The 13767-nt window shown below is 40.5% G+C and overlaps 1 protein-coding gene across 1 annotated transcript in view; it reads left to right on the top strand.

Annotated features, from left to right (window-relative positions):
- The window catches only part of polr1a (RNA polymerase I subunit A), a 60841-nt gene that overhangs the window by 37881 nt on the left and 9193 nt on the right, over positions 1–13767 (top strand). The window contains 4 exon segments of the mRNA XM_028589979.1: positions 2262–2416; positions 4856–4985; positions 5153–5260; positions 13227–13508. Coding sequence (XP_028445780.1) covers positions 2262–2416; positions 4856–4985; positions 5153–5260; positions 13227–13508 — 675 coding nt within the window.

Genomic DNA, 13767 nt, shown 5'->3' with positions numbered 1-13767 from the left:
AAGGGTCAGCTTCTTGTGTATTTTCTTGCCCCTTTTTGTCTTAGTTTTTCTGTTTTTGCTCCACCTTCTTTTTCCTTTAGTTTAGTTAGGGCCCGTTAGTTAGGGTGCAAGGCCCCAACGGTGCCTTGCACTGAAAGTGAGAAGGAACCTATTGTTTTTCATCAGATTATTATTTTTCCGAGTCCTTTGTCGCATTTTTGAGGGCGTTAGCATGCACGAAAACTCACAAAAATTTGCACACCTGTCACAACTGGTGAAAATTGCAAAGTTCTGTAGTGCTTGGCCTCGGGTGTTGCCAGGGGGGTCCATAGCACCCCCTAACGTGCGCCTTAATTCCGAAAAAAGTAAGAAGTTAATACACCAACTTTTGAGGGAACATAGGTCTCATCTTGAACTCCATGGAGCTATTTTTAGAAAAAAGTCACAAAATTCAAAAATTTCCAAAATCTTGGTTTTCCTGCAAAAATCATCATTATACGAACACTTGTTTGAGGACTTTAGGATGCACGAAAACTCTCAACGTTTTGCAGCCATGTGCAGAATATTAAACTCTTTCATCTGAATACACCTTTAGGCCTGGGAGTGGTATGGTTGCTCTATAGCGCCCCCTAATTGGTTTTAGCCCTTGGGCACATTTTTGACGGCCTCAATATATACGAAAAATCACAAAAATTGGCGCCCACATAAACACCTGGGGGCTTTGCGAGACTGTACAGCGATTTGGCCCATACCTGTAAGCGGGCTCCATAGCGCCCCCTAATGCGTAGAAGGCCTTAACTTGGACATAGTTGCTCCGATATTCACCAGATTTAATACCCATATTGCTCTAATCATTGCAGACATATTTCCCATTTACATTCATTAGCTCCGCCCAACCGGAAGGCGGCCATTTTTAATTATGCATTTTTCAGGTGTTTTACATTCTTTCGAACTCGTCCTAGGCCGTGACTTCAATCTTCTTGAATCTTTGCAGGAAGTATCTGTTGACCCTCATAATGAAAAGTTATCCAGAGAATTTTGATAGTTGAAAAAATGCGGAAGTTATAGCAACTTACTGTCTAAACAGGAAGTTGCGTTATCTTGACAACAATTATTCAGATTCCCCCGAAACTTGACAAGGATGTTCCTCCTGGCCTGTTCAGCAACTGTGCCAAAGTTGGCTGCAATCGGCCATTAGATGACGCTGTTTTAATTTTTTTTATTTAATCATCAAAATATTGACATATGGGAAGCCTACTTTGTCTAATTACTCCTGGGACGTGAGTCCGATCGGCACAAAAACTTGCATATACACTCGGAGGACCCTTGTGACAAAAAGTAATCAAAAGAATATTGATAGCTAAAACAATGCGCAAGTTATGGAGGACCAACTTCCTGTAGGTGGGAGTGGAAACAGGAATGGTTATATCTTGCCAACGGCTATTCCAATGGACACAAAACTTAAGAAAGTTGTTCTTCATGTGCCAATGAGGCTGTTTGCCAAATATGTCGTCAATTGGCCTTTAGATGGCGCAGTTTTATTTTTTTTTTATTAATTTGCTAATTTGCTTTGAGCGAAACCTACTTTTTTTAACTCCTCCTAGAGCATGAGTCCCATCTGCACAAAAATGTGCACGTAGCCTCGGTGGACCCTCATGACAAAAATATATCAAAAGAATTTTGATAGCTAACACAATGCGCAAGTTACAGAGGACCAACTTCCTGTAGGGGGCTGTCGAAACAGGAAGTTGCGTATCTTAACAAGATTTATTCCCGATTGACACCAAATATGACAAATTTGTTCCGTATAGGCGTTTGAGCATCCACGCCAAATTTATAGTGCATCGGCCATTAGATGGCGCTGTTAGAATTATTTTTATTAATTATGCACATCCCGATATATGGGAAACATACTTTGTCTAACTCCTCCTGAGCCGTGAGTCCAATCTGCACAAAAACTTGGATATAGACTCGGTTGACCCTCGTGACTAAAAGTTATCAAAAGAATTTTGATAGCTAACACAATGCGCAAGTTATGGAGGAACAACTTCCTGTAGGTGGGTGTGGAAACATGAACGGTTCTATCTTGGCAAAAGTTTTGCGATTTACATGAAACTTAGAATGTGTGGTCTACGTGTGATGTTGCATTTGCCAGTACCCCCCGGGGCAAAAAGCGAGGGCCCGTCATTGCTGCTTGCAGCTGTAATTTTTATTATATTATATATAAGTTTGGGGAAGTAAAAAAAAAAAACGTACTGTGTGGTGTGTGTGTACGTGTACAGGTGCTGCAGAAGGTGGATGTGATTGAGACATTACGGATTGAAAAGCACCAAAAGCAGCGGCTTTTCAAAGTCTCCTTCTACTTCCTTTCTCCTGACCGTTACTGTGACGATAAGCTGCTATCACCCCAACAGATCCTCCACTACATGGAAACTAGGTAGGTGTATATGTGTATGTGTGTGTCACTGTCTGTGTAAATAGGGGCTGTTGCTTCTCCTGGACCAGGAATAACCCGATATTAACTAGGGATTTACCGATTATCGGCTCGTTTTTTTGGCGGTTTGCAGATTATCTGTATCGGCATTTTATTTGCCTGGCTCCGCTACAGCTCTGTGTCTGTCCCTCTGCTTCTGTTTTACTCACCATTGAGTCCAACTTAAATGTGTTACATTTTCTGATTTATGAAATAATTGCTTAAAGGGGGGATAGAATGCAAAACCGATTTTACCCTGTCATAGTTGAATAACGACAGTTCAGTGGGTACATAGGACATACATAGAAGCTCAAAGTCCCATTGACACCCCCTTACTATGAAAATCTCATATTTTCAAACTGCCGCTGAAAACGGGCGAATCTCAACAAAGCTAGTTGCTTACGTAAGCATCTCAAAATCCGGAACCTTAAGAGAACAGTCAAGCCCCAACATTTACTTAGGCTACACAACTGACCTGAGATCAGGTAGTCTTCCGAATCTAGGTCGCGCAGATCTCTGCTATTCCATTACAAAATTCACTTCTGAAACTTTTTTATGCAAGAAATCAACTATGTAAAGCTCAAATATGGGCCATTTTACGAAAATGGATGGCTAATTGCAAATTTTGTCTGACTGTGTGTCGAAGTTCAGCGCCGGTGCTGCCTGTGTTGCTGCCTCGCCGCCCGGGCCTGAATTCCTTCACAGACCCCGGCCTGCTCTGAGCTCGATTGAGCTCCGTTACGACTGGCAGCCCACAGCACTCCATACCCGCGCAAAGTCACCGGTTTTTGGCTAATGGACTACTAAACGCTGGTGCTCTGACAGAGCTCCAGGGCCTGCAGTTCCCCTCTTCCTAATGCCAGGTGTGTGTGAATGAGAGCGCGGTCAGAGAGCTTGTTACGCCAGCAATCTCTTACCACAGGTTCCAGTTAATCTTATAATGTGTGTAATTATAATGTGTTGAGTTATTTAAAAAAACGATCGGTGAAATACACGCCTCTTGTCCACGAGTCTCATTGATAGAGCCTGCGGCTGGATGGAGCTATAGCTAGCCTCTTCTTATAATTCCTCTGGAATTCACAAAAATTCATTAACTTGAAATCGGACACCTTTGTTAGCTTTATAAGACATTTAGTTAGATGTTGTATAACTGGCTTGACGAAATTCAAACTGTAAATATACTCGAATTACTACCAAAAATGAAGCTAACTAGCCGCAATCTTGTACACATAGCTGAGACTGTCCCTACAATCCTAACGAAACCCTTACAGTTCACAAATATTCTTTAACTTGAAATCAGACACCGTTGTTAGCTTTATAAAACATTTAGTTAGATGTTGTGGAGTGACGAAATTCAAACTGTAAATATACTCTAATTACGACCAAAAATGAAGCTAACTATCCGTGATTTGTAGCTACACATAGATAGGATTGAAGGGACAGTCGCAGCTAACGAAACACCTAGCTAAACTTCACAAATATTCATTAACTTGAAATCGGACAACGTTGTTAGCTTTATAAGACATTTAGGTATATGTTGTATAGCTAAGTGGCGTGACATTGTGTGTAACATGTGGTAAGAGATTGCTGGTGTAACAAGCTTGCTGACCACGCTCTCACTCTCACACAACGGGCCATTTAGCTAGCAGGAAGAGGGGAGTTACAGGCACTGGAGCTCTGTCAGGGCTGCCAGCCGTAATGGAGCTGACAGCAGGCCGGGGTCTGTCAAGGAAGGCAAGCCGGGCGGCGAGGCAGCAGCACCGCCGCTGAAGTCCGACACACAGTCTTACCATATTTGCAATTAGCCTTCAATTTTCGTAAAACGGCCCATATTTGAGCTTTATATAGTTGATTTCTCGTATAAAAAAGTCACAGAAGTGAATTTGGTAATGAAACATTGCAGTGTCTGGAATATGAGATTCTGTCGCTTCTCTAATGTGTGTGTATTGGGGATTCGCTCAACCAATCAGCGCGCATCTCTGTCTGCCTATGGCAATTCGCTCAACCAATCAGCGCACAGCTCATCTAAATATTCACGAGCATACCATATTTGGAAGAAAAGTTCTTGTTACAAATAGGGCCAAAACACAGGGATGCATAAGGGCCAATAAAATATCAACCAGGCCATTTTCAGCCCAACCAATGTTACATACCCCATTAGGAGACCATAAGGAACAGTGTGAAATCACCCCTTTAAAGCATTTAAACAAAGTTTTGTGTTGGAGTTTGTAATTTTGACTTAAAGATTTTCATTTTCACTGTAAATACATATCGGTTACAAATATCGGTTTCTAATAATCGGCATCGGCATTGGCCTTGAAAAAACATTTAACGGTTGATCCCTAATATTAACCTCTCATCTTCTCATGTTTTACTTTTTTTTTCGGTCGTTTGTCCTCCCAGGTTTTTCCGTCTCCTCCTTGAAGCCATTAAGAAGCGCAGTGCCAAGCTGGCTTCCATTGCCGTGGAAACGAGGAAGGCCACCCCCAGAGATAAGGACCATGATGGCGAGGGAACAGCTGACACGGCAGGGGTCGGTTTTTATTTGGCTTGTCTCCATTTCAGGATAGGATTTTTTATTTTAGGATTAGTGTTATCAATCATTTTTGAATGGTTTTTACCTGCACATTTCTTTCCTTTCGTTGAATACCAAAACAACAATGTGAAGTATCCTTGTCTTGTCATGTTGACATTCATCAGTTAGACGACGTGGAGGGCGAAGAGGAGCGAGAGATTGTGGACGACCAGGGGAACGAAGGAGACGCTGATGCTTCAGATGCCAAGCGAAAAGACAAACAGGAAGAGGAGGTACGATGATGGAGGAAATACCTCATTAAATACTACTATTATTTTAAGTCTGTGGCGTCTTGGTATTCCTGGAAATAGAAAGCTCGCAAACATATTACACTTTACATATTTTTAAAGTTGTTAACGAAAGCATCACAACATGTAGCTGCTCCTCTTAAACAGAAACTCAGGCAAAGGTATAATGGTCACCATCTTCGTCTAACGTGAGCATGCTAACAGTTGCTAATTTTAACACAAAGCGCAGCAGGAGGCTGATGGAAATGTCATTAGTTTTGCAGGTATTTGGTCATAAACCAAAGTATCGGGAAAATAAACAATTTGACCTGATGATGGCGCTAGACGAAAGAGTTAAGACATTGCCAACGTTATTACAGTTCATCATCACAGATGATGAACTGTAACCAAAACCGTGACGATACATCCAGCAGTTGGTGTTTCACCCAGAATATGGTGGCATTGGAGGCAATGTATCACCAAAAGTATTGGAATGCATTTTCTGGAAACTATGAATGTCTGCACAAAACTTTGGGCCAATCCATTTAGTAGATATTGAGATATTTATTTTTTAGAGGAAAAGTCAGGGCATACCAAATTGGTAGGAATAATTGTCTGGGGACCATGAACAGCCGCTGGCCATCCCAAGAGCCACGTGGCAAAAAAAAAAAATCCATGATTAAAAGACATAAACAAACAAGTAAAAAAAAAAAAAAAGTACACAGTATATGGTTGGTTTTAGATTGTAATACAATATAAAGTGATTGTAAGGTCATATTGTATAATCAAGTAAAAACATATAAACTAAATAATAATTTTTGTGTTATTTGGTTGTAATAATCAAAGAATCTGCTAGTTGGGTTAGCAAACGTGACCTGATTTCTTGAAACTAACTAAATAGTCTAAATATTTAGACTATTAAGAAACATTGTGTGACTATCTGCCCTTTATTTATTTATTTAATGTTTATGGGACAAGTTTGTCACACACCACAGCATTTATAGCCTAAGCTAATTTGCAATGCACGTCCCAGATGGACCCCTTTTTTTTTTTTTTTTTAAATACAATAACTCAACACTTACATAAAAGACAGCAGAGGACACAAACCCATCAATAGATTGATACCTTTAAAAAGGCAAAAACTCACAAGGAAATGCAGACAAAACAATACAAAACCCAGACTAATACAATAAATCACCATACAACATGAGCACCAGATTATTCATGACTACATGACTGCTCCCTCTTCAAAAACAGTTTCAGAAGAACTTTAAAATGATCCCAGTCAGGAAAAACTGATCCTGATCATTTTAAAGTTCAATAGGTAATGGATTCCACATATTGATCCCCCGAACAAAAAAGGCTGATTGTCCTCATGAGGATTTATGTAAGGGCATCTTACAGTTCCCGTTGGATGCTCCACGCGAAACAGAACCCAACACTCTAAGAGGAACCACTAGGTCACCGAGCACCTGGGGAGCCTGGCTATGTACGCACTTATGTACAAGTTTTAAGATTTGCAATTGTAAAAAATGATCCAAATTTAACACATTTAATTTCTTGAGAACATGACACAAGATTTTGTCGGCTTTTCAATTGCTCGGTTGTACTGTATATCATCATAAGAGGCTTTGTTATTGTAGGTGCTGCTTGTGACCAAGAGGTTACACAATAACTTTTATGTGAAACCATCATAGCGTGCATGAAAGTATTTGCAGCATGAAATGGGAGGCAGTCTCCCAAGTCTAAATGTGTCTAAGTTTGCAACCCCGCTCCCCATTTTCACACGTTTTATTGAAATTTTAAGTTGGGGTCTAATATAAGGCTGATATATTTTACCTCCGAGACCTGTTCGAAATGTTGCTCATTAATCTTCAAATTTAACTTCCTAATTTCTATTGTGGGCCAAGCCCTGGAAGAAAAGCAAACCGACAGTTTTCTTAACATTGACTGAAAGACGTGACTTCTCAAACCCTGCTGCTATTGACTGTAAATGATCTGACAGCTGGGTAGAAATAGACAGTGTTGTTCTACCAGGTACATATATGACTGTATCATCTGCGTACATCTGAAAAACCTGCTCCCGGACTCGATTGTGGCAAGTAATTTATATATAAATAATGAATAAACAATCCTCAAGTTTACAACAGTCAACCCTTTTGAAAATGAAGAATGATTACACAATTTAGCTTTAGAGAACAAGAAAATCTAGATAACTGGTATGTCAGACTTTGTAAATTGATTAAAGAAGACCGAGTTTGATTTTAAAGCTGGAGACAGCTATAATTTTACAAGACAGACATTTAATACGAAACCTCATTGGAACAAAGAATAAAATAGGTTTCTGAACTGCTCAAATAATTATATAGAAAGGAAGAAATCATTATAAACCTTCAAGAATAGAGGACAGGTATTAAACCTGAAGAGAATCCAAACGTCTGACCCTAAGAGATTTTGGTCAGAAATTAATAAACTACGGCCAAGGCGTAGTTGGAAAATACCCATGGAAGTGCTGGGGTATGATGGTAATTTAATGACTGGGCTGCCTGATATACTCAATAGGTGGGAGAAAGACTTCTAAGGTCTCTTCTCTAGTGAGTAGGCCTGTCGCGATAGTCAATAAATGAATTAATCATGCAATCAAAAAAAAATTAGCTCTAAAATTTTTCCAGCCGCGATAATTTCCATTTGAGACTGGAGGACCACTCTCAGTTCTTTAGCGTAACGATGAGTGAACCCCCTTGTCAGTTGCATCGTCTTTGTTTGGGGATGCGGGACTCCTGGCGGAGAGAGAGAGAGAGACAGAGAGCACCAAACGCTAGTTGAGAGTTGGAGCAGGGTTTCCCGCAGCACTTTGCAGTTAAGGCGCCATTAAAAAAAATATATACAGTACAGGCCAAAAGTTTGGACACCTTCTCATTCAATGCGTTTCCTTTTTATTTTCATGACTATTTACATAGTAGATTCTCACTGAAGGCATCAAAACTATGAATGAACACATGGAATTATGTACTTAACAAACAAGTGTGAAATAACTGAAAACATGTCTTATATTTTAGATTCCTCAAAGTTGACACCTTTTGCTTTTTTTATTAATAAGGGAAAAAATTCCACTAATTAACCCTGACAAGGCACACCTGTGAAGTGAAAACCATTTCAGGTGACTACCTCATGAAGCTCATTGAGAAAACACCAAGGATTTGCAGAGTTATCAAAAAAGTAAAGGGTGGCTACTTTGAAGAATCTAAAATATAACAGTTTTCAGTTATTTCAGTACATAATTCCATATGTGTTCATTCATAGTTTTGATGCCTTCAGTGAGAATCTACAATGTAAATAGTCATATATATATATATATATATATATATATATATATATATATATATATATATATATATATATATATATATATATATATATGAGCAATATCCGGCGTGTTACTCGGCATCCCGTTTTCTCCCTTTCATTCCAAAGCACACAGTTGACAACCTGCAGGTGGAGGGGGTGGAGACAGGCTCGGACATACACGCCGCTGTGGACTTGTCAGTCTCGCAGGCGGTTTCAGGAAAGTGGCTGCATGCGTTTGACAATGCACGGAACATTAACGGGTACAAGCCTACAGCTGTCGGCGGACACGCAGTGCGGAAAGTGCGTCAGAGCCTCCCGGACGGTGAACTGAGGCTCCGTTACCTGCTTGTCGGTCAATGGTTAATGATCGGTTATTTAATTTCATTGTGCTTTCTTTTGGAAGGCTGGCTGCCAAAAATCGCCACTTACTAACAAATTAATTAGCCTTAGGTAAACGGTGTGTGTGTGTGTGTGTGTGTGTGTGTGTGTGTGTGTGTGTGTGTGTGTGTGTGTGTGTGTGTGTGTGTGTGTGTGTGTGTGTGTGTGTGTGTGTGTGTGTGTGTGTGTGTGAAAAAGGAAAAGATATCTATGTGCTCAGTTGAGATCTGGGGTTTTACCTTTGACTGTTGAAACAGGGTGATATATTAATTTAGAAGAGGAAAAATGGATCTGTCCCATGTGTTGTTTGAATGATAGAGAAAATCAGTTCCATTTTGTTTTCTACTGTCATTTTTATTGTGAACAGCGTGATTTTATTTTTTATTTTTTTTTGTTTAGTAAGATAAAAGCAGAGATTGATTTGGTAAATATGGATGATGCTCAAAGACTGAGATGGCTGTTCACGTGTGAAACGTACATTAGCCAATTGTCTTGAGAAAGCCTGGGAGAAGAAGAAAAAAAGCTCTTTATCAAGATGATCTGTAGATAAGGTGTGTGTGTGTGTGTGTGTGTGTGTGTGTGTGTCTAAAGTTGACTAAAAAGAGGAATAAAAAAATCATCTTTTGGAAATTGATCTTAATGCCTTACTTAAAAAAATGAGGAAAAATCCAACCTTTAAGGACACCAATTTTCTTTGTGAATGAATAATGTATTGTAAATAAATGTTCTTCCTTGAAATACAGGGTAAGTACAAGGAAGGCAAGCCGGGCGGCGAGGCAGCAGCACCGCCGCTGAAGTCCGACACACAGTCTTACCATATTTGCAATTAGCCTTCAATTTTCGTAAAACGGCCCATATTTGAGCTTTATATAGTTGATTTCTCGTATAAAAAAGTCACAGAAGTGATTCTGTCACTTCTCTAATGTGTGTGTATTGGGGATTCGCTCAACCAATAAGCGCGCAGCTCATCTAAATATTCACGAGCATACCGTATTTGGAAGAAAAGCTCTTGTTACAAATAGGGCCAAAACACAGGGATGCATAAGGGCCAACAAAATATCAACCAGGCCATTTTCAGCCCAACCAATGTTACATACCCCATTAGGAACAGTGTGAAATACTCTCTCTACATTCTATCACCCCTTTAAGTTTCTCCTTTTTCTGTTTTGCATTTCTCGTTATGAGCTCGGTTTCTGTTACCTCTTTTGTTTAATTTCCTCTTCACACGATATCTTCATGTTTCTGTGTCTTGTGGACCGAGGTGTCAAAAGTATTCCCATTCATTACGCAAGTAGTATAGATGGTATAGAAACTAGGGTTTAAAAAGACTTCTGTAAAAGTTGAAGTATCAACTTAAGTTTTTTACTCAAGTAAAAGTGTAAAAGTACTAGTTTCAAAATTATAAAAGTAATGTAAGGGGAACAAAATGCCATTAAGGACAAAAGCTCCACAGGGGCCTATAGTGCATTACCACATCTCCACAATTTTTTTTTTTTCTAAAGGCCATAATGACTAAAATGTTATATTGAAATGTTAATGTTGAAAAATTTGTGATGCACCTGTTTCAGCCGCATTTATGCCCATTGAAAATGAACGCATTTTTGTAAAACGCAAATACATTAAAGAACCATATATGTGTACTACTGAGCATTAACATGTTTCATGGAGTGGAAGATATGACGACTAGTTGCCTATAAGTATTTTTAATTAGCTCGTGGTACTTGGATGCGCAGAGCTTTTAGCGCATTCGAAAGGAGTTGTTTTTGCGTCCAACCATTTTGAAAAAATTCTTCCAGGTACGGCCAGGGATGTAGAAGGGTTGGCTGGTCTTCCTGGCTACCAACCTCGTCGCTGGTGCTTGGTTGAGACATTTATCTCGAGTTCTCTTGAGTCTCTGCCACGGACATCTTCGTACTAGGCTACATACGTCTGCCATTTCCTTGCTGGACTGTGATGTGATTTGTGTCATGTGCAGGTGCGATGGATCGTGTACAAACCAATAGGGTGTCGGGATGTATGTTTATACTTCTCATCCAACCACAATCAAATTCACTCTATCCGGATGGCGAGATTTATCTGGATAGGTTGTTTTTTTGTTTTTTTTGAACGATGACAAGCGGAATGAAAACAAGCCAAACTGAAATAGGAGTAACGAGGCTATTTTTAAGTAGTCTGCTGTAAAATAATTACTCCAGTAAAGTATAGATACCCAACATTTCTACTTAAAGGGGTGATAGAATGATTATAAAGGGTATTTTACACTGTTCCTTAAGGTCTCCTAATTGGGTATGTAACATTGGTTGGGCTGAAAATTGCCCGAATGGTATTTTATTAAGCCCTTAACTACCCTGTGAATATGGCTCTATTTGGAACAAGAGCTTTTCTTCCAAATATGGTATGCTCATGAATATTCAGAATGAGCTACGCGCTGATTGGTTTGAGCAAACTACATAGAAACACATGGGAGACTCGACAGCAGGTCTCACTGCAAAGTTATACATTGTTTGTCATTATTAAATTCACTTCTGAGACTTTTTTTAAGCGAGAAATCAACTATATAAAGCTGAAATATGGGACGCCTGTGTTGCTGCCTCGCTGCCCGGCCTGCCTTCCTCCACAGACCCCGGTCTGCAGATCCCCTCTTCCTTCTAGCTAAATTGCCAGTGTGTGAGAGTGAGAGCGCGATCAGCGAGCTTGTTACACCAGCAATCTCTTACAACAGTTCCAGTTAATCTAGACTGGCTGTCAGCTGCCGGCATAACTAGAGTAGCTATATTTACAGTTTAAATTTTGTCACGCCACTTATACAACATATCTCTAAAGGTCTTAAAGCTAACAACGGTGTCTATGACTGTCCCTTCAATCCTAGCTATGTGTAGCTACAAATCACGGATAGTTAGCTTCATTTTCCGCATAATTTCTGTATATTTACAGTTTGAATTTCGTCACGCCACTTATACAACATCTCCCTAAATGTCTTTATAAAGCTAACAACAGTCTCCGATTTCAAGTTAATGAATTTTTGTGAACAGTGGGGGTTTCGTTAGCTCTGACTGTCCCTTCAATCCTAGCTATGTGTAGCTAGCTACAAATCACGGATAGTTAGCTTCATTTTCCGCATAATTTCTGTATATTTACAGTTTGAATTTCGTCACACCACTTATACGACATCTCCCTAAAGGTCTTATAAAGCTAACAACTGTGTCCGATTTCAAGTTAATGAATATTTGTGAATTTCAGAGGAATTCTAAGAGGAGGCTAGCTAGCTCTCATTTATAGAGCTACATCCAGCCGCAGGCTCTATCAATGAGACTCGCGGACAATCGGCGTTTATTTCCCCCAATCGTTTGTTTAAATAACTTAACACATTATAATTACACACATTAAAAGATTAACTGGAACCTGTGGTAACAGATTGCTCGTGTAACAAGCTTGCTGACTGTGCTCTCACTCACACACACCGGGCATTTAGCTAGCAGGAAGAGGGGAGCTGCAGGCCCTGGAGCTCTGTCAGAGCACTGGCGTTTAGTAGTCCATTAGCCAAAAACCGGTGACATTGCGCGGGTATGGAGTGCTGTGGGAGCTCAATCGAGCTCAGAGCAGGCCGGGGTGTGTGAAGGAAGGCAGGCCGGGCGGCGAGGCAACAACACAGGCAGCACCGGCCGCTGAATTCCGACACGCATTCAGACAAAATTTGCAATTAGCCATCCATTTTCGTAAATCGGCCCATATTTGAGCTTTACATAGTTGATTTCTCGCATAAAAAAGTTTCAGAAGTTAATTTTGTAATGGAATAGCAGAGATCAGAGCGATCTAGATTCGGAAGACTACCTGATCTCAGGTCAGTTGTGTAGCCTATGTAAATGTTGGGGCGTGACCGTTCTCTTAATACACCCATGGGCTGACAAAGGTTCCGGTTTTTGGGAGGTTTACGTCAACGTTGAGATTCGCCCGTTTTCAGCAGCAGTTTCAAAATGGGGTGTCAATGGGACTTTGAGCTTCTATGTATGTCCTATTTACCCACCGAACTGTCGTTATTCAACTATGACAAGGTAAAATCAGTTTTGCATTCTATCACCCCTTTAAGTAAGGTGACGAAGTATTTGTACTTCGTTACTTGACATCTCTGATTGTGGATGAATACAGGAGTGACTGGACACATACAGTACATAGACATACAGAATGTCTATACTGCAGTTTCTGCCATCCTAAAACCTTTAACGCCCATCTCCGTCTTCCTCTGCAGGTGGACTACGAGAGCGAGGACGAGGACGGAGTGGACAACGGCGAGGACAAAGACGACCAGGGGGACGAGGAGGAGGAGAACGTGGAGGAGAACGTGGAGAAGACCACACCGGAGGAGTCCCAGCCAGAGCCTGCAGGAGTGAGAGCGGGGAGGAAGAAGACACGAGCGAGAAGAGGCGGAGAGGAAGAGAGCTTGAATCGGATGAGGGTCAACTCTGTCCTGGAGTCCAACTCCGCCATTGAGAGATACTGCTACGATCTCGAGCACGAGCTGTGGTGTGAGGTGGGTTTGTACACAAGCGGATTAAAAAAGATTGTAGGTGAACTTCCTGTTTAGATTTTAGATTTGTTTTTGCAGTTGCAGGATCTTATCTCTCTCACGCCACTGGGTGCTTGCCAATACGTGTCAATATGCAAATCATAAATCATCTCAAAATGGTAACTTATGGAACCACTTCATAATGCTGTTTTTTGTTTGCTTTGAATGTACTGCAGTATAAACTCCCGCTGCTAGCATTACTATGCCACATGATACACGAAAA

This window comes from Perca flavescens, chromosome 10 (assembly GCF_004354835.1).
Source record: "Perca flavescens isolate YP-PL-M2 chromosome 10, PFLA_1.0, whole genome shotgun sequence".
Taxonomy (NCBI): domain Eukaryota; kingdom Metazoa; phylum Chordata; class Actinopteri; order Perciformes; family Percidae; genus Perca; species Perca flavescens.
The sequence above is the reverse complement of the archived record's forward strand: the minus strand, read 5'-3'. Positions and strand labels throughout refer to the sequence as shown.